This window comes from Thamnophis elegans, chromosome 1 (assembly GCF_009769535.1).
Source record: "Thamnophis elegans isolate rThaEle1 chromosome 1, rThaEle1.pri, whole genome shotgun sequence".
NCBI lineage: Eukaryota > Metazoa > Chordata > Lepidosauria > Squamata > Colubridae > Thamnophis > Thamnophis elegans.
The window spans coordinates 88,663,198-88,684,993 of record NC_045541.1 but is presented as its reverse complement, the minus strand read 5'-3'; the positions used below and the strand labels follow the sequence as shown (position 1 = coordinate 88,684,993).

Here is a 21,796-nt window from a genome sequence, read left to right as displayed (position 1 = left end):
TGAAAAAAAAAAAAGGTAGCAACGTATCCAAGGAAGCCAGAGGAGGCGGGAAAGCTCTAGTGCTTGATATAAATTAGGGAGGGGAGGGGAAGGGAGAAAAACCCATTGAGCCGGGAAAGAGCGGTCTAGAAAGTTTCTGCCAACAGCAGCTGAGATGCTTCATCACCAGCCTATTTTCCAGACATTGTGTTTCATATGGCTTCAAGGGTCACATGACAGCTGCAAACTAATGCCTTGAGGTCTGTTTCTGCCTCTCTGTGACACTGGCAGGCTGTGAGAGACTCCAATCCCACAGAAAAGAATGTTTCCCCCTTTTTTTTCCATTACATCATGCAAACCGGTCCTGGGGGAGAAGGGAGAGATTCACAGCTGGTGGCAGCTGCAGTACCATCTGCTTTAGTTTGCTTGGCAGATTCCTACCGAACCTCTTCTGGGGAAGCACGCCTGTATCTCAACACAAAACACCCCATTGTGCCAAAAAAAAAAAAGAGAGATATTTGCAGATTGTGGAGGAGTGAGCTTTTCGCTAAATGGTCAGAAACGGAGGCATCAGGTGAGGGTTTCTAATCATAGGAAAAAGGAGCCTATCACACAAAAGACAAAATTGCTAAACACGCCGTGCTTACGGGAGAAACAAGGCCGGTGCCATAACCTGCCATCTGCTTGCCACAATGCCAGGATGGAAAAACTACAGTCAGCAATAATTTTGAAAAGGGGGGAGGGGGAGAGAAAGGGAGGAGAAAAACAGCTTAAGCCTTCAAAGATAGAGATTAGCTGGAGCAACTTGGGAAAAAAACTGAAACTAACAACTTAGCCCTAGATGGGAAAAACTTCAAATATATTTATGAATACTGTCAGCACATCTGATAATTTATGGGAGCCCCAGCTGGAAGAGAAGATTTTGCAGGCACTCACTGTGATAGTCAGGGAACTTCACCATAAACTATTAGCAGAAAAGGAGGTTTTATCTACCTCCTTTGCTCGTTGTGGTATGCATTGCCAACCCCTAAGTTGCATTTTAGTTGTGAAAAGCGCTTTCCATATTTAGTAAGTATGAATACTGCTTGCTTGCTGGCTTGCCTTAATCATGTTACACTCTTGGAATATGTTTAAACTTTTGTGGAAGACTTCAGAACTAATGCAAACTTTCTACTTATCATTACACAATACACAGTTCAGTGAGTTTTTTTTTAAATCTAATTACAGAGGAATAAGAAGTGGGGAAAATTGCACAACGCAACAAGCATGAATGATCAACAGTAGGTTGCCCTTATTGCCATAATTCATTTGTTGAAAAAGCAACTTCCCTGCAGTAAAAGGCTGGGATTTTGGAATACATGTACAACAGATGCACCACAAATGAATTGTTTTGGTTCTGATATAAACAACAGGCAAGACCTCTGATTTCAGGAACACTCCTGTCAACTTCCAACACTTTTGTCTCACATCTCTAGACAAGAAGCTTCAGGCAATGTTCACTGAATTGTTTTCAAAACTGTCTGGATTTGTAATGACTTACCATACATTTTGCCTTCATCAGACAATATGATTTTCCTCCTCCCACAAGGGGGATATATAGCTAGGGCCTCCTGAAAGCTCTGCTCAATATCTGGGCTCCAGACCCCTTCTGCGTCATTGTCAATAGGTTTATCTGCAGAATCACTCATTCTTTCAATGTCCTCGGCAGGACTCTCGCTGCCGCTCCAGCTGCTGGGCTCAATGGTGGTGGCTGGTTGGTCCAAGCCTTAGCCTGGAAGCTTTAAGAGAATTAACCTAAAAACAATAAAGAACAGTTTCAGGTGAAATTTTCTTGGTTAGTTTTAATAATTGATAGAACAAAAGCTCTAAGTTGTACTTAGAGATGTAGAGAACTAAAGAAAATTAGTCAAGTTGTATTCTTTGTAAAGCAATAGAAGGCCTAATATCCATTATTTCTGAAATTAATAAAAACTGTAATCAATACACATAATATTTCAGAATATACTAATTACACTGAATAACTAATGGGTTCTAGAAATTTAGAACTAGTCCCTTTTAGGAAAAGGAAATATTTCTTTTAAAATGGGAAATTTGTTACTTTAATTCATCTCAAACGATCGAGGAATTTTGACACAAATGGAAAACCAGTATACTGCAACTGAAGAAACAAGAAAGTGATTAAGCCATTGAAAATAAATCACATAAAAGAGGCAAGGAATAACTAGACCTGATTTTTTAACTGTATCAACTACAGAACAAGAGATGTCTCTTCTTTCAGATGTGCAATCAATTTATTATGAAATAATCTAATACGACAACACCTGCTAAGTCCACTCGGCTCACAGACATTTCATTGCTTCTCTCGTATTTGGGGGAAATGTACTGCTGATATAAAGGTGTGCTCTAGGCAAAAATCTGCTCTGCCAGTAGGGCATCACAGTGGTAAGCCTGAAGAATACAGTGCAGAAGCACCAGGAATGGATTTATCACAACCTGCTGAAGCATTGCTGATTCTTATTAGGGACAAATCATACATGGACAGACTAAGACTACTATAAAAGATAACTTCCAGAAATGTTTGCTCAAATGTTCACATCCTTCTTTTTTTTTTTTTAAAAAAAAAAACAAAATCTAGGCAAATGATCTAAGAAAAAGTAGTAAAGGTTTTGGTTCCTCTTCTTTTTTCACAATGCAGAGGAAAATACGGGAAATAAACCAAACCATTTGTTTAACACTACTGCATATTATGAATTAACCCTCCGCGAGTGATTTAGATTTGCCTCAATGAAGAGACATGCCCTGGAGAAACATAATTCTCACTGAAGCAGAGATAAATTGATTTGCTCCAATGAAGCCCTTTGTGTTCTCTTGGCATTTCAATTCCCCACCTGCCATTTTGCCAATGTCAGAAGCAGCTTCCACGTGCCTGTCCCAAAACCTCGGTGGTGAGGGCAGGCCAAAGAAGGTGGAGTGTTGCTTTGAGGAGGTAAGCTGCGAGGGGCTCCAAAACAAAGCAAAAGTTTGCAAGCACAGCATGCTCTCCTCCTTCTGGGTGACAACTTAGCAACAACCTCCTACATGGGTGAAAGGAGAGCTGCTGGCCATAGCAAGTCTCTTGGGTACAAATTAAGTTCTCGGGAGCTAAACAGTGTTTAAACAAATCCCTCATTTTGGCAAATGCTGATATTTTACAGATGCAAACATCCTCTTTTGTGACAAATAAATAGCTTCTGTTTATCTCCAGAGAACTTGGTGATTAATCACTTCAAGCTCAGCTTTATGTATGAAGAGCCTAGTTGCATTTTAATCTGGAGTGAATCACTAGTATTGTGCAAAAGTAACCTTTGCATCATCTAATGTTTAAATGTCTATTACACTTTTGTGAGGGAACAGTCCCTATTAAAACATTTCTAGATTAAATTTCAGAGAGGTTTTTTTTTAAAGTATAACTAAATAGCTTACGTACACTACAATTTGAACCAGGTGGGTATCTTAGTTGAGTATTTTTAATACAAATTCACACATGCAAGATCATGATGTACCCAGGTGAATTACATGCATATTAACTGAATTTAGTTTCCAAAACTGGAAAAAATATATTCTTCAAACACTAATCTTAACAGCTTCAGCTAATTAATTTGCAGGAGAGAGCTTCTGATCCCACAGCAGAAACCTGACAATCTTTAAAACAAGTAATTTAAAACAATTTTGTTTTTATTTACTGCACAATCCAAATATTTTCAAAGCACCTTATTATCTTTGTCTCTATAGTCTTTTATTTCTGCCCTGGTTCTCCCACCCATCCCCTTTCTAATATTGCGCATGAAATATTTTGGTTGCTAGATGCGCAAGCTACTTCTGGAACTGTGAAATGTTCATTTCCTTTTTGCAAACAGATCCAGTCCATTCTCTATCATTTCTTTTGTATGTGTTGCAAACTGGACCTTAATGAAAATTTGGGGTCTCACTTCTACATTCAGTTCAATCCCTGGATTGGATCACTAATAAGCTATGCTTTAATTACATGCAAATGGCTGAGGCTTGGCTTGCTAATAATTAACTTACCCTATTTATTGTAATATGACTTAGTCGATATGTAACCTATTGTTAGCCAGGCAGGTGAAACTAGCTGGTAAAAATAGCTCAGTTCTCATTGTTTGCAATTAGAAAGGAAAGAAAAACGTTTTATCATCCAGATCACTTTTGCGTTGTTTTCAGTACAGTATATCTGGGGAGGTAACATATCCTTTCTATCTGCATTAATTTCTTGAAAAACTGATTAGATGGAGCAAAGGAACTTCAAGGGCTATCATATTGCTTAAAAATTTGTTCTGAAGTTCTCTATAACTAAAAACTTTTTAAATCATTGCCAAAACTGAGGCATTCTCACAAAAGCAAAATTCTATTTTTAATGCTGAAAGATTTATGCAAGCTGTGTTGTTCTGACATTGCATTCCTGTTGCATTTCCTTACATTTCAAATACAGAGAGACAAGTCCAGTAAAGCATAACTAAAAGTTGTATTTTCTTATGTTCTCACCAGAACAAATGCTTTATTTAACTAATTATAGCTTCAACATACACAAATCAGTGCCTTTTATAACCTGGTCTTATTACCAGATGCTACATTTGTATCATACTCATACATTTGTCTGCAGAGTATTTACATATCATCCTGGCAAACACTTGGCAGAGATGTTCAGCAATATTTAGCCAGATGTAGAAAATTATTTCCAATTAATAAAAGCCAAGTACAGGTTATTATATAATTTATTGAGATTTAACAGAACCCAAACCCTGATTCGTGTTTATTAAAAATCCTTAATATTAGCCTTGGCAATAATTAATTATAAACAATAAGATTAGAACACCGGTTCTCAACCTGTGGGTCGCGACCCTTTTGGGGGTCGAAGACCCTTTCACAGTGGTCACCTAAGACCATCGGAAAACACATATGTTTGATGGTCTTAGGAACCGAGACACCTGCATGCCAGTGTTTGGAGCCAGGGGAGCGGTGTCGGCGGGTGGCAGCAGGTGCTGCCTTGCGAAAGGGAGGGGCTACCTGACAGGAGCAGTGGCACAAGGACAACCGGCACCCAGCCAAATGCAACACGAGTGGCACTCCTGGGCGGATCAGATGGCTGCGCTTGATGAGGGGAGGGAGGAGGGAGAATAGAGTGCCTGAGTGCTGGCAAGGCAGCGCCCTGAGAGGTGGCCGGGCTGAGCTCGGTTTCCCAGCAGCGAGGGGAGGGGATACCGGGAAGGAGGAGCTGAGAACTGAGGCGGGAAGGATGGTGACAATGTCCCTTCAGTCCGCAGCCACTGCCTCTTCGGAGTCTCGGAAGCTCATGCGGGCGCTCTGCAGCAGTTGGCTCAACATTCGGGTTTTCCCTTTTCTGTAAAAACTTCTGTCCATTCACAAGGAGACCCGCCTTCGTTTCCTTCCAGTGATATCTATGAATGAATGAGTGATTGGAAAACTTGTCTTATTTTCTTTTTACACACAAAATATGGCTTGGGCCTTATTATGAGGGGAGGGTTTATTGTTTTGGAGTTGCTGGGCAGCTGCTCTCTTGCTATCGGGCTCCCAAAGAGCCGGGCACAGCCTCATGGGTGAATGGCTTTGTTGAGCTGTCTGAGCAGTGCAGCACAGCAGCCATGAAGCGACCACACTCATGAGCAGCCACCTGGCAAACCTCCTTTCCAGCTGGGCACAGCGCCATTCACTGACCTAGTGGTACCGCCGCCATGAGCCACGTGAGACAGCGCAACACAACCATTCGCCCATAAGGCTGTGCCCGGCTCTTTGGGAGCCCTCTAACAAGAGAGCAGCCGCCCAGCAACCCCCCCTTCAGCTGGGCACAGAGCCCCTCACCAACCTAGCAGTATCCTGAAGGTGCTAAGCAACATGATCACCTTTACCTCCCATCCAGTTCCCGCGGCTTGGCACATTTGGGATACTGCTAGGTTGGTTAGTGGTGCTCTGCCTGGCCGGAGGTGGAGGGTTGTCCAGGGGGCTTATTTGCAGGGGAGGGCTTATATTTTTGCCCACCAGAAAAATGTGGTATGGCCTTATTATCAGGACATGTTGTAATTTCGGGGAAACATGGTAGGAATAGAAATGTTTATTGTTGAAGTATGATAAGACACAGAAGGAATTTGTCTCCAGTGCACCAACTCACAGTGTACATATAAACAGCAATAGGTCATAGGTCATAATAATAGTTACAATCATTAGTTACAAACAATTGATAAATCATAAAGAACCAGTAGGACAAGATGAAAAATAGGAGATATCCAACCTAGTACTGTATTTCTCTTTGACTCATTATTTTTACTGTCTTTCTTCTCTGTTTTATTTTTATTTTGTTACCAACTGAAATGTTTCATGGACTTTTTGTAACAAGGTTAGAGATTATATATATATATATATATATATTGTTATATTTATGCTGATAAATAAATAAAGGGAGACTTTATATTTATTTATATATATATATATATATATATATATATATATATATATATATATATATATATATATATATATATATATATATATATATATATATATATATATATATATGATTTTTTACAACTCCTGGTAAGCCCCAATTATGGGAGGAAGCTAACTGCTTCCATCATCTGTCTATCGGCTCGTCACAAGAGTCCATCACGACAGAAACCCAATATTTTTACTGTTGCCTTTGTTATATTTGTGTTTTTTGTTTTTTTTATTTATATATATATTCATTAGCAAACCATTTCACAATATATAATTACATATTGTTTTTGTGATTAATCACTATGCTTTAATTATGTTCAATTTGTAATAATGAAAATACATCCTGCATATCAGATATTTACATTACGATTCATAACAGTAGCAAAATTACAGTTAAGAAATAGCAACGAAAATAATTTTATGGTTGGGGGTCACCACAACATGAGGAACTGTATTAAAGGGTTACGGCATTGGGAAGGTTGAGAACCACTGGATTAGAACAATGTTCAATTTAAATGTAAAGTTTGCTATTTTTATCATAGGGTCTCTATTTTTTTATTGGGTGGGGGAGAGTACTCTGCACTGGGATGGAAACCCACAGGCTTCAATAAAACCAAAGGTCAGAAATGCATTTTTGTTCCTTGATGTATTAGAATTATTTCAAGGAAATTATAAAGTGAAGTCAAGACAAGACTTGATAAAGGATACATTTGTCAATAGATTTCTTATGTACAATGGAAAGAGAAGTTTAAAGTGGATAAATGATTTGGTGGTTTTCAACAAAATAAGACTGGATTTAAAATAAGAATTATGTACTAATGATAAACATGTTATTGCTAATTGTATAATATTTTGTTGAGATATACAAGAACAACAAAATAAAAAATGGATAATACAATGGGCTAAAAATTTTGTACTAATATACAGTTTAATCAATGGGAAAATATGTGGTTGAAAAGACTGAAATTTGCATTTTTTTCTTAATCTCAAAGATAATTTTTATAAAATATTATATTGTTGGCATTTGTCACCAGAGAAATTGTCTAGAATAAGGGACCCCAACTCCTGGTCCATGGCTCACTGCCAGACCGCAGCCCATTAGGAATGAGGTCATGGAAGTGGGGTGAATGTGTATATGCACACAAAAAACTGTCCCCTCTCCGCTCCCCCACTGCCATTGCCTCTGCCAGTCTGCTGAGCCAGAAAGGTTGGAGACTGATAGCCTAGAAGGTACAGCACTATAGCACCTACACTTATATACCACTTCATAGTGCTTTACCGCCCTAATGGATTTACAAATGTCAGAATATTGCTGATATTGCTCCCAACAAATCTGGGTCCTCATTTTACCCACCTCAGAAGGATGGAAGGCTGAGTTAACCTTGAGCCGATCCGGATTGAACTGCTTGCAGTCAGCAGTCAGCCTGCAATACCACATTCTAACCACTGCGCCACCATGGCTCTCTATGTATAAAGATATTTCAAATATTTGCTGGAAATGTGAACAATATGAAGGGACATTTTACATGATGATATGTAAAAAAGCTTTTAAAAAGTGAATATAAATACATAAATTGATATGTTTTTGAAGTCCAAGATAGAATTGGGATTTTCTTTGGGGATTAATGAATAAGCAACTAAAATAAATTATGGAACTTTGTGTTTATATATGACAATTACAGTGACATTATTATTAAAATCTATAAGGGATTTCCAGTGAGCCATAATATCTATCTGTGTGGCTAACTGGAAACTACTTATGGATTTTTTTTTCCATAAAAGGGAAAAAACATGATTAGAAAAAAGCCCGGATAATTTAAAAAAAAAAGGTAGGCTTTCTTTTGTAACCATAGACCAAGATGTAACTTTGTAAATGTACTTATGTATATTTTCTGCAAGCTTCTTCTTTCCATTTATTTTTCTTCTTCTATCTGCATTTTTTGTCTTTTTTTCCTTTTCTCTCTTTTTTTCATTTTAGTCATTTGTGTTAAGTTTTTGTGTTCTTTGTAAAACTTTTAATATAAAAAATGATTTTTCAGTCCTGTCCATTATCCTCAGAAATAATGTCAGATTTCAGGTATAAATGGCTTCACAATATATCTTTTATCTTAAATGTCCAGAAAAACAAATCAGAAAACAGTTGCTTTTTCACTACATGGCTTAAAGAATTATTTTACAAACTCTTATGCATCATTAGACAGAGAAAAAGAAAACGTGCAATTAAAAACTGTGTTTTGCCTAAACATTGAAGCACAATTGTCTTAAGAGCTGGATTTTATATTTTCAAAAAAGAGAAGCAGCATTTATTTTCCTCTTCATTCCAGCAACCTGGAACACAGCTTACTTTCATAATTCATCTAAAACTATAACTTATAGAGACATGGATTGAATAACAATCATATTTATTTCTCTCTCCTCTGTTTTTCTGTAACATGAGCTAATTCAGCTCAAGCACATGGGGTTCTTGTTACAATTCTGAGAGAAGCAGACAAGTCGAGAACACTCAAAAGCTTATATATGAAAATGGCAAACATCATTAGCACTGATTGTAGTTCTGATACTCTCAAGGGATATTTCTAAACATTGAAATCTTGTTCCCACAGTTCTGTCAATTGCTTCCAAGGATAATTTTAGCCAATGTGATTAAATCAATTTAAACAACAATGCTGCATTCCAGTTTACGGTTTCTTCCTCAGCAGAATTAAAACATGATAATAAAGGATCAACTAGTACATTCTACAGGGTGTTTTAGTTTAGTTTAGTTTAGTTTAGTTTATTTGGATTTATAGGCCGCCCTTTTCCCTGAGGGGACTCAGGGCGGCTTACAATCATTAGGGGGGGGGGTGAAATTCAAAACAAACAATATGTGCACAAAATAAATAAAGTAATAAAAACACAACTTGCATTCAACATTTACACTCGGGTGGGGCAAATCGAAGACTTATCCCCAGGCCTGTTGGGATAGCCAGGTCTTAAGGGCTGCGCGGAAGGCCTGGACGGTGGTGAGGGTGCGTATCTCGACGGGGAGATCGTTCCACAGGGTCGGAGCTGCAACAGAAAAGGCTCTCCTCCGTGTAGTCGCCAGTCGGCATTGACTGGCAGATGGGATTCGGAGGAGGCCCAGTCTGTGCGATCTTATCGGTCGGAGGGAGGTAATCGGCAGAAGGCGGTCTCTCAAGTACTCAGATCCACTACCATGAAGGGCTTTAAAGATGGTCAACAGGACCCTGAAGCGCACCCGGAGATCAACAGGTAGCCAGTGCAGCTCGCGGAGGATGGGTGTTATGTGGGCGAACCGCGGTGCACCCACTATCACTCGCGCGGCCGCATTCTGGACTAACTGCAGCCGCCAGATGCACTTCAAGGGCAGCCCCATGTAGAGCACATTGCAGTATTCCAGCCTAGAGATCACAAGGGCTCGAGTGACTGTTGTGAGAGCCTCCCGATTCAGGTAGGGTCGTAACTGGCGGACCAGGCGAACCTGGGCAAATGCCCCCCTGGTCACAGCCGACAGATGATGGTCGAGAGTCAGCTGTGGATCCAGGAGGACTCCTAAGTTACGAACCCTATCTGAGGGGTATAAAATTTGACCCCCCAGCCTGATAGGTGGAACATTAGCCAAATTGTTGGGAGGGAAACACAACAGCCACTCGGTCTTGTCCGGGTTGAGTACCAGTTTGTTAGCACTCATCCAGTTCTTAACGGCCTCAAGACCCTGGTTCATCACATCCACCGCTTCATTGAGTTGGCACGGGGCGGACAGATACAATTGCGTATCGTCCGCATATTGATGGTATTTTATCCCGTGCCTCCGGATGATCTCGCCCAGCGGTTTCATGTATATGTTAAATAGTAGGGGGGATAAGACCAAGCCCTGCGGCACCCCATATTTTAGGGGCCTCAGGGACGATCTCTGCCCCCCGACCAACACCGACTGCGACCTGTCCGAGAGGTAGGAGGAGAACCACTGCAAAACAGTGCCTCCCACCCCCACCTCCCGCAGTCGTTGCAGAAGGATACCATGGTCGATGGTATCGAAAGCCGCCGAGAGGTCAAGGAAAACCAGGATGGACACATGGCCTCCATCTCTGGCCCTCCAGAGATCATCGGTCAATGCGACCAAAGCGGTTTCTGTGCTGTAACCGGGTCTGAAGCCGGACTGGAAGGGGTCAAGGTAAGTAGCTTCCTCCAAGGCCCGTTGAAGCTGGAAAGCCACCACCTTCTCAACAACCTTCCCAACAAAGGGAAGGTTGGAGACAGGACGGTAGTTATTTAAAACGGCTGGATCCAAGGATGGTTTCTTCAGGAGGGGTCTCACCACCGCCGTTTTAAGTGCGGTGGGGAAGTGCCCCTCCCGAAGGGAGGCGGTTACAACCGCCTGGATCCAGCCACGTGTCACCTCACTGCTGTTGGCAACCAGCCAGGAGGGACACGGGTCCAGAGTACAGGTGGAGGCACTCACAGCTCGAATGGCCTTGTCCACATCCCCAGAGGCAACATCCTGAAACTCAACCCAGAGATGGTTTGCCAAGTAATCCTCTTGTGTCCCGGCTGGATCTGCTGCGGTGGAGTCCAAGTCCGACCGAAACCGAGCAACTTTGTCCGCTAAGAATTGGGCATAATCCTCAGCTCTACCCTGCAAGGGTTCCCCCGTATCCCTCCTATTTAGGAGGGAACGGGTTATCCTAAACAGGGCGGCTGGGCGGGACTCAGCGGACGCAACCAAGGTGGCAATATGAGATCTTTTTGCTGCCCTAAGTGCCCAGATGTAATCCTTGGTGCAGGTTGTTAGGAGTGCTCGGTTCGACTCGGACTTATCGGACCTCCACAAGTGCTCTAGGCGTCTCCTCCGGCGCTTCTTCTCCCGGAGCTCCTCGGTGAACCAAGGAGGCCTCCGGGATCCGCTGACCCGGAGGGGCCGTAGTGGCGCAATCCGGTCGAGAGACTCCGATGCTGCCGCGTACCAGGCAGCAGCCAGAGTCTCCGCCGAACTGTGGGCGAGGGTATCAGGAATAACCCCAAGCTCCGTCTGGAACCTCAGAGGGTCCATCAGTCGCCTGGGGCGGAACCACCTGGTTGGTTCCTCCTCCCTACGGTGGGGGTTTGGCCTCCGGAAGTCGAGCCTCAGTAGGCAGTGGTCTGACCACGACAGGGGCATGGTCTCACTACCCCTCAGACCAAGATCACACATCCACTGCTCCGAGAGAAATACGAGGTCGAGCATATGACCCGCTGAGTGGGTTGGGCCCCGAATTACCTGGGTCAAGCCCATGGCTGTCATGGAAGCCATGAACTCCTGCGCCCCATCAGAGTGTTCACCGAGCGATGGCAAATTAAAGTCCCCCAGAACCATAAGCCTGGGGAACTCAATTGCCAGCTCGGCTACTGACTCGAGGAGCGAGGGGAGGGCTGCTGCAACGTAGTTGGGAGGCAGGTACATTAGCAGCAGACCCACTTGACCCTTGAGGTCCAACTTCACTAGCAGAGTCTCACACCCGACAAGCTCCGGAGCAGGGACCCTACGAGGTACTAGAGACTCCCGGATAACAACAGCCACACCGCCACCCCTTCCCTGGGCTCTCGGCTGATGAAGCACCTGAAATCCTTCTGGGCACATCTCTACAAGGGGGACTCCTCCTTCTGTGCCCAGCCAGGTTTCAGTAATACATGCCAGGTCTGCCCTCTCGTCTAAAATTAAGTCCCGGACGAGGGGAGCCTTGTGAACAACAGACCTGGCATTTAGCGACAACAGCCTGAGACCAGGGTCCTGATTACCCGCGCCATCTGGCCTCGGAGTGGGACTCATAGGGCCGGAAGGAGGGATCTCTGTGACGTAGCGAACCCTCCTTCCCCGGTAATGGCCAGCCCTAAAGTCCCCGCCATATCTGCCCCTCCCCGTTATGACCGTAATGCCCCGACCCACTCCCGTGGCCGTGGTTCCCTCAGCCACCCCTATGGCTCCCGCATTCCCCGGCAGGCCCTCCGAATCAGTCACACTCATGTACTCACTCAGTCAGTCCCCACGTGGTAATTAAAACACAAAAATACAGCAAAATGGAATAATAAAAGTGGGATCATTCATTCTATCACTAGCAATCCCATGCACTCACCATACCAGTGAAAAATTAAAATTAAAAATTAAAAATTACGGAGCACTGCAACAGTGCGCTATCAGGCGGTGATGTAACAAATGAGGAGGGAGCTGCTCCGTTCTTCTCCCTCTTCTATGTCCCAAAGGAAAGTCCACAGCTGGAAGGCCAGAAATTAATGATATACAAGGCAGTCGCATGTGGGGGGGGGCAAGGCAAAAATGTCTGATGTTTGTAAGCAGAGTCTGTCCAGTCTTGTCCCTCTTAAGGTCCCAGAGGAGGTCAGCAGTCCACGTAAAAGACAGTCTCTTTCCTGAGGTTATATAAGGTCCATAGTCCAGTGGGCCAAAGTTTGAAGCTGGCCCCAGCTGCTCAAGGCAGAGGGGGAGAAAGCACCAGTTTTCTTGGTGCCAAGGCCTTGTCCCTACAGCTGCCATCATCTATTGCTCCTAATAGGCAATCGATGAGATGGTAGAAAGGCAGAAAAAGCTCCCCAATGACAGGGGGGAGCGACAAAGGAGCAATGCCTGAGGCAGCTGTGATGATAAAGGGGCCAGAGGATGGGGGAGAGGAGGAGCGTTCAGGCCTCTTTTCTCTTCAGATCAAAGCGTAGAATAATAATAGAGCTACTCAAGGCTCCGTTTTCCATCCTCCATTCAGTCCCCAGCCGAACAGATAGCGGCCCAGAGGATCGCAGGACCACAGGATAAGCAGGCAGCTGGCAATAGAACAACAGAGTAGGACGGGGGGGGATGTCCGGAGGGGGGGGGCTACGGCAGTGGCAAATACAACCAGCCGCCCAACCCACAGCTCCCAAATGATTTCCGGCGAGTTCTAATAACCCCCGCTGTTCAGATGACAAAGAACTGAGCCCCCCGAGCTCACCGCACCACTCCGAGTCCGTCACAGCCGGCAGAGAGAGAGGGAGCGCTGAGAAGTTACAAAGTTGCAAAACGCTGAGATCGGCAGCGTGGCGCCGCCATCTTCTCTCTCACGCCGTAGATCGCTGATCCGAGCCGCCGTGGTTCCGCTGCTCCAAGGGACGGCCACAGGCAGCTGCCGACAGAATGCTGGCCCTTACAGGATTCCTGGGGGCTTTGCTGGTATTGTTGGTGGACTCCGGAGGCTCTAGAAATCTTTAGTATTTAGCACCGGCTTCTATGGAACGAGAAGCCAGGCAGCCATCCGGGTCCCGCACATGTGCAGATCCTTATACAGTATAATCTTCACAGAATTCTTCCAATAATTTTTGTATGTAATACTTTTCTGTTGTGTGGAATTTTTTAAAAAGTTTGCTTTGCTACATCAAAGAACTTAAAAGTGCTCTTTTATCCCCCCCGCTTCTTGTTTGTTTAAATAATTTCCAACATGGCCAACTAGATAGGAATTTGGGAAATTGTAGGCCCAAAACATCTGGAAAGTGCCAGTTTGGGGGTGGAATCATGTTGCAAAATTCCAGATTTGATTTGCATTTAGGAAATACTTTCCACTGACTCGAACATACTCCTGCACTTTGAAATTCATGACAGGAACAAATGTAAAGCAGATCATTCATATGAGATAGTCTATGTGAGATACATTTGAAGGACAGTGTTACATTTTCAAGGATAACTTTTAGGCTTTCAAGGGCCATTAAAGAAAACACTCTTCTTCATCACTTCTTTTTAGCATCTTTTTTCTCAAGGAGTTAAGAGAAAAAAATAGGGAAATTTCTTCCCATTGTTCATTGGAAGGAAATGGGATTGTATAAAGATCCCTTCTATTACAATTGTTAATTGACAGGGCACAATGAGATGAAGTGATTTATCTCGGTACATATGATTAAGGGGCCTTGTGTTCTCTGTGCTTGGTTGTTTTCTTGCAGACATTTCATTACCCAAACCAGGTAGCAGTGATTACCTAGTTTAATGAAACATCTGCAAGGAAACAGCTAAGCTCAGAGAACACCAAGGACCCCTTCATTCCAACCCTGAGCTACAAATATTCTGCTTTATTGGTAGATATGATTAAAGAAAGCATATAGTTTAGAATTTTACTTTTTCCTCCAGGACTTCATGGTTCATCCTCTACTATGCTGTAAGAATAAAGTGTTCATTTTTTTTATTTCTAAATTTTATTTTGTTCAAAAAATTAAAATACAAACTTTCAAAAAAGAAAAAAAATTACAAAGACGAAACAAAACTAGACAAACCATTAAAGGGAATCCCAAAGGGCTTCTCTTTCTGTGAGGCTAAAATGTAACACTTGCCCCTATAATTGTATAATGAACACCTTGTGATCAAAATGAATAAATGGATTGATTAAGAATATACTTGTGCCTGTGGGTCTTAAATTCTAAAGGACAGATATATATGCAACACACAATACAGTCTTAGATAAGGCACCCCAAAATTACCAGTTTTGGCACACAACTGAGGCCCTCCCATTTGTTTGTGATGATGTTATTTGCATAAGGAGGCTGAAAGAAAATACTACTTCGGATAAATAAATATATGTAGGTATTCCTGAAATGTTTGGCTTTTGTCATTTCTTTTCCTAAGCATATAGTGCATTGTTTTCTTAATTACTAGGCATTGTCCAAATATAAAGGTTCAAGAGAAGAGCCATAAAGGTGATCACAACCACATAATATCCTTATCCCGATTTGAGTTGGGGAGTCAGAGAAAACTGTGTACAATAGCTGCATAAAACGTACATTGGAAAAGGCAACTTTTGGCAAGTGACAGGAAATGTTTTTGGAAAGCGTAATGCCAGTTGGACCTACCACTGTACAGTCTGAACAGGTGCAGTTATGAACAAATCCAGAGGAGAAAAGGTAGAACTGGAAAAAGAGCACTACAGGACAATTAAAAATACTTTTACATGATTTCCCCATATAATCAAGGGTTATTTTTACTGGCACTACAAAAAAAATGACAGAGGAGGACAGCCAAGGGACATGAAGTTAAGAATTGCAAAGAATAATTTGAAGATTTCTAGGCAACGAAGACCTTTGTGGCACTGATAAGAATCTACCACTTCGAGGGAGGATCCACATCACGATGTTACAATGTGCGGTCTCGATACTCTGAGACCGCCATTGATACTTTTGCCACTGGAGGTCCATTTAGACCTAAACCATCTTGTAGAGATGGTGATCAGGTAGACAAAGCCTTGCTGGTCTCAGGGATATCGCAAAATCCCTGATAGATCCAAGGGAAGTACTTCAAGCCCGTGGTAAACAGGCAGCCCCTAGGCTGATGAAATCAGGACGCTCTGGAAGGAAGTGAAAAGAGAAAGTGAGTCCATCTGGTGAGGTAATTTTTCTATTTTGCTAAAGACTGCCCAAAGAAATGTTTCTTTAAAGCCAAATTAGATCCTTAAACAAAAGAACTGAGTGGCGAAAATAATCCTAATGGGATTGCTGTGGAAAGTTTTTTTCCCTTTGTCTTTCTAACTATTTTTTGTGGATTGAAATGCTCATAACGTTCTTCATCTCTCCTCTTAAAGTGAACGGATTGACTTTTTTTCTTCTGCTTCTTGTTGCTTTATTTTTTGACTTCTGGATTAAAACCTTCCTTTTATTTTAACAATTCTTCCTACTACTTGTTATTAAACCACACTAAAAGAAATCCAAAGAACTTTGTTTCCTGCAGAAGGTGAAAATTAACTGCGACTCGGAGTTTTTTTTTAAACAACGTATCTCTCTTCTTACTTGACTTCACTAACTTTGCAGCTGAAGGGTTTGCAACTTGTTTACAGAAACTAATAAAGAACCAAGGGCACAAATTGTTTTCACAGGTGCCTCTGAGAATTATTTTGGCAGGGAAAGAAAGAAAGAAAAAAGAAAGAAAGAAAGAAAGAAAGAAATGGGGGAACAGAACTCTTCCCCCTTGAAGAGTATAAAAGAACTTGTGTTCAAGTCGATTTAAAATAAAAGAGAGGCCTGGAAGACTAGAGTCGCAGTCATTATTAGTTTTTTTTTCTTTCTCTCTAGATGAGGAAACCTTAAAATCTCAAAATATCTTCGCTAGCATTCAAAATATATGGGAAGGATATGAGAGAATTGAGAAGAAGTTGGAAAGACTAGTCTTCCTCACAGCAAAAGATGATGGGGTTGGATCCCCAAAAATTAAAGAGGAGAATGAAGATATAGAAGATAAAGATAATAGATAAATTTATTAATGGAGCAAATGTGGGTGAAAATGGAAAGAAGGAAATATAGGAAAGGGAATTCGACGAATTGGAGCTCTACCCCAGATTCCAGGACACAGAAGGGAAAAAAATATTAATGATGATAGAGATAAGAAGAGAAATTTTTTCAGAAGCAAGATTGAAAAAGACAAGTTAACTTTAGTAACAACTGGTGGGCAAGGAGATTATCTGAGAGACCCTTCAAGCAACAAAGTGTGGATAGAAGCCTATAAAAACCTTATAAAGGAGATAAAAAGAAGACTGACTCCACAATTGGCAAGAGAGATAAGACTGTTTTGTTACTGGAAAGATACGTTTACAATGAAAGTTGGTAATAAAAAAATAGTTTTTTTAATTATTGGTGATTAATAAGTAGGAATTTTGTAACTCCTAGATTGTTTTAGATTGTTATTAAATGTTTACTCACTAACAATTATTTAACTATAAATAATAATAATGAAATGATAATGGATACAGCGTAATGATATATACATGTATTGACAATTTAGTAAAAGAAATTTGGATATAAATTGTAAATTGTGACTTGGGAAAAAGACCTATAAATTTTATTAACAAATTTTCATTTAGATCTTGTTATAAAGGTGTAAGGTTTTTGGGGGGGGGGGGGGCTGATGAGAGGAGATGGGGCATAAATAGTAAATGATTTTTAGCCAATTATAATAACAAAAAGGAAATGTTAATGGACATTGTTTAACAATATATACATGCTATGGTATTCCGTAAAGTAACTTGGATATAAATTTTAGTCAGTGAGTTGGAAAATAAGGGGGGGGGGGAAGGCTTTATTAAGTGACTTTTACTTAAAAGATGCTATAAAGGTATAATGTTATTGGAGAATTTTTTGAAATAGCTAATGAATGCCATTATGTGGTTGTGTCTTTAAGTATGAATGATTTGAGGTAAAAGCATGCTCAAATAACTGTAGTCAAATGAGAATTGTGGTGCATTGATAGTAAGATATACAAAGATTTTTGACTTAAAGTGTATAATCTAATATGAACTATAAGTAATGACTGTGGAAGAAATGCACAAAAGTTATCTGTAACCAATTGACACGCTTTCTACAAGATGTAATGAAGTATGATTCTTTTTTTGTGTGTGTTTTTGTTCAATTAAAATTGGGAAAAAAATCTACCACTTCGCCAACAGTTAGGAAACACATAGTGATTTGACAAAGGAAGGGTCTAGTGACTAGGGATCCTGTTCTTACCATGTACTTTCCTGTGCATTTGGAAGCACGAACTACGGTTTTAGTGCTGAAATCTGATTGCACAAAAATGAATAGATAGGATCTTTGAACTCACCCACACACTGTGCCCTGGGCTATATCTCCCTAGCAAGACAAGAAAACTAGATTCTGCCGCAAGCAGCTGCCCTCAAATCCCAATCTATGCTTTGCACATGGGTGGGAAAAGCCTTCCAGCAGCAGGTGCAAAGAGGTGCAAAAGCTCAGTCTTACACTTGATAGCTATATAAGCCTTCTGGCAGCCTGCCAACCAAGTGGGTCAGCCATGCTTTGAACCTGCCAGCTGTATTCAATATTTCAAGAACAGGTTGCTACAGCAGCCCTTCGGGCGAGTTATTTATTTCCACAACAATAGGATAACAAGCCAGACCTCTACATACCCTCTGCATACCCTCATTTAAAAAAAAAACACAGTTAAAAGAAAATAGAATAGATTCAACTCATTTCTTTTCATTCCCACCCTTCAAAACAGAGATTTGGGGTATACAAAGAAAAACCAAATGTATCATTCTTCCGAAGATAAGGGAAAAATGTACAATCTGTGGATACATTTTAACTATTTATGGGTCACTACTGGCAACATAAAAATATGTGTTTAAAGCTATTCACTGCTTTGAAATTAATTTGGATTAATTAATGTTTATATAAGAGTTTATATACAGAATCTGTTTGCCTCATTAAGGGAGCTGTGTCTTTTTTCCCCACAATCATGCAGCTGTTGAAGGTAGAACTACAGGCAGCCCTCGACCTATGACCACAACTGAGCCCAAAATTTTATGTTGTTAAGTGAAACATTTGTTAAGTGAATCTTGCCCCATTTTACAACCTTACTTGCCACCGTTGTTAAGTGAATCTGGCTTCGCCATTGACTTTGCTTGTCAGAAGGTCACAAACGGTAATCACATGACCCTGGGACACCGCAACCGTCCTAAATATGAGTCAGTTGCCAAGTTCCTGAATGTTGATCACGTGACTGTAGGGTTGCTGAAATGGTCATAAGTGTGAAAAATGATCTTAAGTGACTTTTTTCAGTGCCGTTGTTACTTTGAACGGTCACAGAATGAATTGTTTTAAGTCAAGGAATACCCGTATTGATATATGACCATTGAATAAAATAAATCTATTAGCTTTATCTGCTGAGAATATTGAATGTCTTGCTAGCCTGCACTAACTGAATCTCTGTACCTTTGATTCTAAGCCATACATGAACTCTTAAATTTATATTAAAACTTTTAACAGATTTTCTTTGGCCCACATTCCCTGCACCCTACACCTGTGTTTCAAAATTTTAGCAAATTTTAAGATATTTAGACATCAACTCCCGGAATTCCCCAACCAGCATCTTGAATTCCAGACATTTTAAAGTTGCTAAGGTTGAGAAGTGCTGCACCAGATTATGTTCAAGACTCCATTTCAAATTGCTACTTTCCGATAGGGTTGGGATTACAACTCCAGGAATTTCAAGATTGGGTAGGAAATCTGGCACTTGAAGTCCTGGAGGATGCCACTTGGGGAAAGCAGGTCTAGACACCACCAAGCTACACCATCACACAAACTTTCTAGAAATCTGCAGGCAATTACTGATCTACAAGTTGAGGGTCTCCTGGTTATTCTTCAAAGAGCTGTAGGGCTCTTCTAGAAGATACTAAGAAGTCTATAGCAGTAGAAAAAGCTCCAGAAATTTCACCATGAACCTAAAGCCTTTTTAAAGGCTCCTGGAAATGTAAAATCATACTGTTAATAATTGGTGTCAGGCCAACAAATATTGGAAGCATGTTTTTATAAATAACTTCAGTGATCTGAGAGAAAGGTATATGAGCAATTGGAACAGTTTGATACATCTAACTATATGAAAACAAAATCCCGATGATGATGATGATGATGATGATGATGATGATGATAATGATGATGATGATGTAAAAATATGATTTACCTGTATCCAGAAAGTCATGGGACCATAAAGTGGAAAAAGTTATCAAAAATAAGAGGTTGAAGATCTTGTGGGACTTTCAAATATAGTTGGATCGTCATTTGGAACACAACACTCCAGATATCACAGTTTTCGAAAACCAAAACATACAATTTATTGACATCGTGGTAGCAAGAGATGCCAGAATAAAAAAAAAGAAGTGGAAAAAAATCACGAAATACCGCAAGCTGGCCATCAAAACTACACAATTATGGATGAAACATGTAACAGTGATACCCATTGTCATCGGGGCACTTGGCACCATGTCCAAGAATTTTATAAGATGCATCAACAAATTGCAGCTTCCTGCAATGACACCAGTGGAACTGCAAAAAACTGCGCTACTCAGAACATCTTATATTTTAAGAATGTACTTGGTTGATACCTAGGATGCTGGCAGCAAACCGTATCAACCATTAGCACCAGTCACTGGTATTTGTAATGCATTTTTAAACGTTCCGTTGGCTGAGTTTCATGTTTAATGAATAAAGTATATAATAATAATAATTAAAAAAAACATGGAACACCTATGAGGTATCAGAATATCCTTGTTATATCCATTTTGTTCTCTGGTACACAACAAAACAAATACGGAGAGAAAGAATGGTAAATAGCTTAAATATATTTTTCAATCCTGGCTTTGCAGCACTTGAATGCTTTTGTAATCTGGAATTCTGTATTTTGTAAGGTCATCTTATATGCAAAGAGACTCTTAAAAAAACATTTAGAGAATTAAGCCAACAAAAAGATTAGGCATTATTACAGTGTAATTATCTAGCAAATTTAATTAGATTTTACTTGGTTAGCTGTGTGTGAGAGAGAAAGAAAGAGAGAGAAAGAGAGAGAGAAAAAGAGAAATTTCCATTGATCAGGAAATAACATAATCTTCATTAGTTGCAAAGGTACAGTCCACTAATGATGTGCTCCTAGGAGATGAGAGGGTGAATTCATGCTTTCAGCAGTAAAAAGATTGCCTCCAAAAATCCACTGCTATTAAATTCTATGCCTCTTGTTCTCTTTTACTTTACCCTGCATTTTCTTCTGCAAGAACTCATCAAGAACAAAGTGACAAAGGCACAAATACACCATGTGTAGTACTAGCAAAATCTTCCACAATCTTGTGCCCTCAGCATGTAGATATTCAAACCATGGATAATCACAGAGAAAATTCTAGTATTATACCCCCATTAGGAACATTGATTTACTTGAGCAACAGCCTTACAGAGAAACCATTTAGTTGTGCTGATTTGTAAGTGCTGTTTTTAAGAATCAACCTTTCTGCACACAACAGTGATATTCACCAAAACCAATGTCATAGTTTATAGCCTACATTTTCCTTGCAGTTATCATTTGTCAATGAAGCACTCTTTGTCACCAACTCAGATTTATGTTGGCAGTCTTGCTTCATCTCCTCATTGCTTATGCAGTTTAGCTCTGTTTTTAAGGTATCGGCTTACTATAAAAATAACTCTGTTGGCATTCGGTAGGATTGTGAAACCTTGACGACTCAGAGAAAAGAGACAACACAAAGGTGTTGCAATAAATAAGTCAAGCAGCAAAGGACCAAGGAGTTGCAAAAATCAGCTGAAGACTAAGAACCAGAGGGTTCTTGATTAAATTTCTACCCACCTAATTCTATTTATCTCAGATGTTGCTTTTTCCAAATACTAGCCCCCATATGGCTGTGATACAAATGCAACTCTTACAACCAACTGTGCAGGTCATTCTACAGCGCTCAAGAACACAACGACAATGTTGGATGAGGGAAGTGATGTTTCTCTGGACATTATGAATGAGAGAGGAGAAGGCTTGAAC

At 40.8% G+C, this 21,796-nt stretch overlaps 1 protein-coding gene across 10 annotated transcripts in view; it reads right to left on the bottom strand.

The window, feature by feature from the left end:
- The window catches only part of TEAD1 (TEA domain transcription factor 1), a 224,421-nt gene that overhangs the window by 125,251 nt on the left and 77,374 nt on the right, over positions 1-21,796 (bottom strand). For all 10 annotated transcript variants that reach the window (XM_032223579.1, XM_032223564.1, XM_032223596.1 and 7 more), the window contains one exon: positions 1,520-1,773. In XM_032223579.1, the coding sequence (XP_032079470.1) occupies positions 1,520-1,667 (148 nt within the window). In that variant the 5' untranslated portion in view covers positions 1,668-1,773. The remainder of the gene's footprint in view (positions 1-1,519; positions 1,774-21,796) is intronic.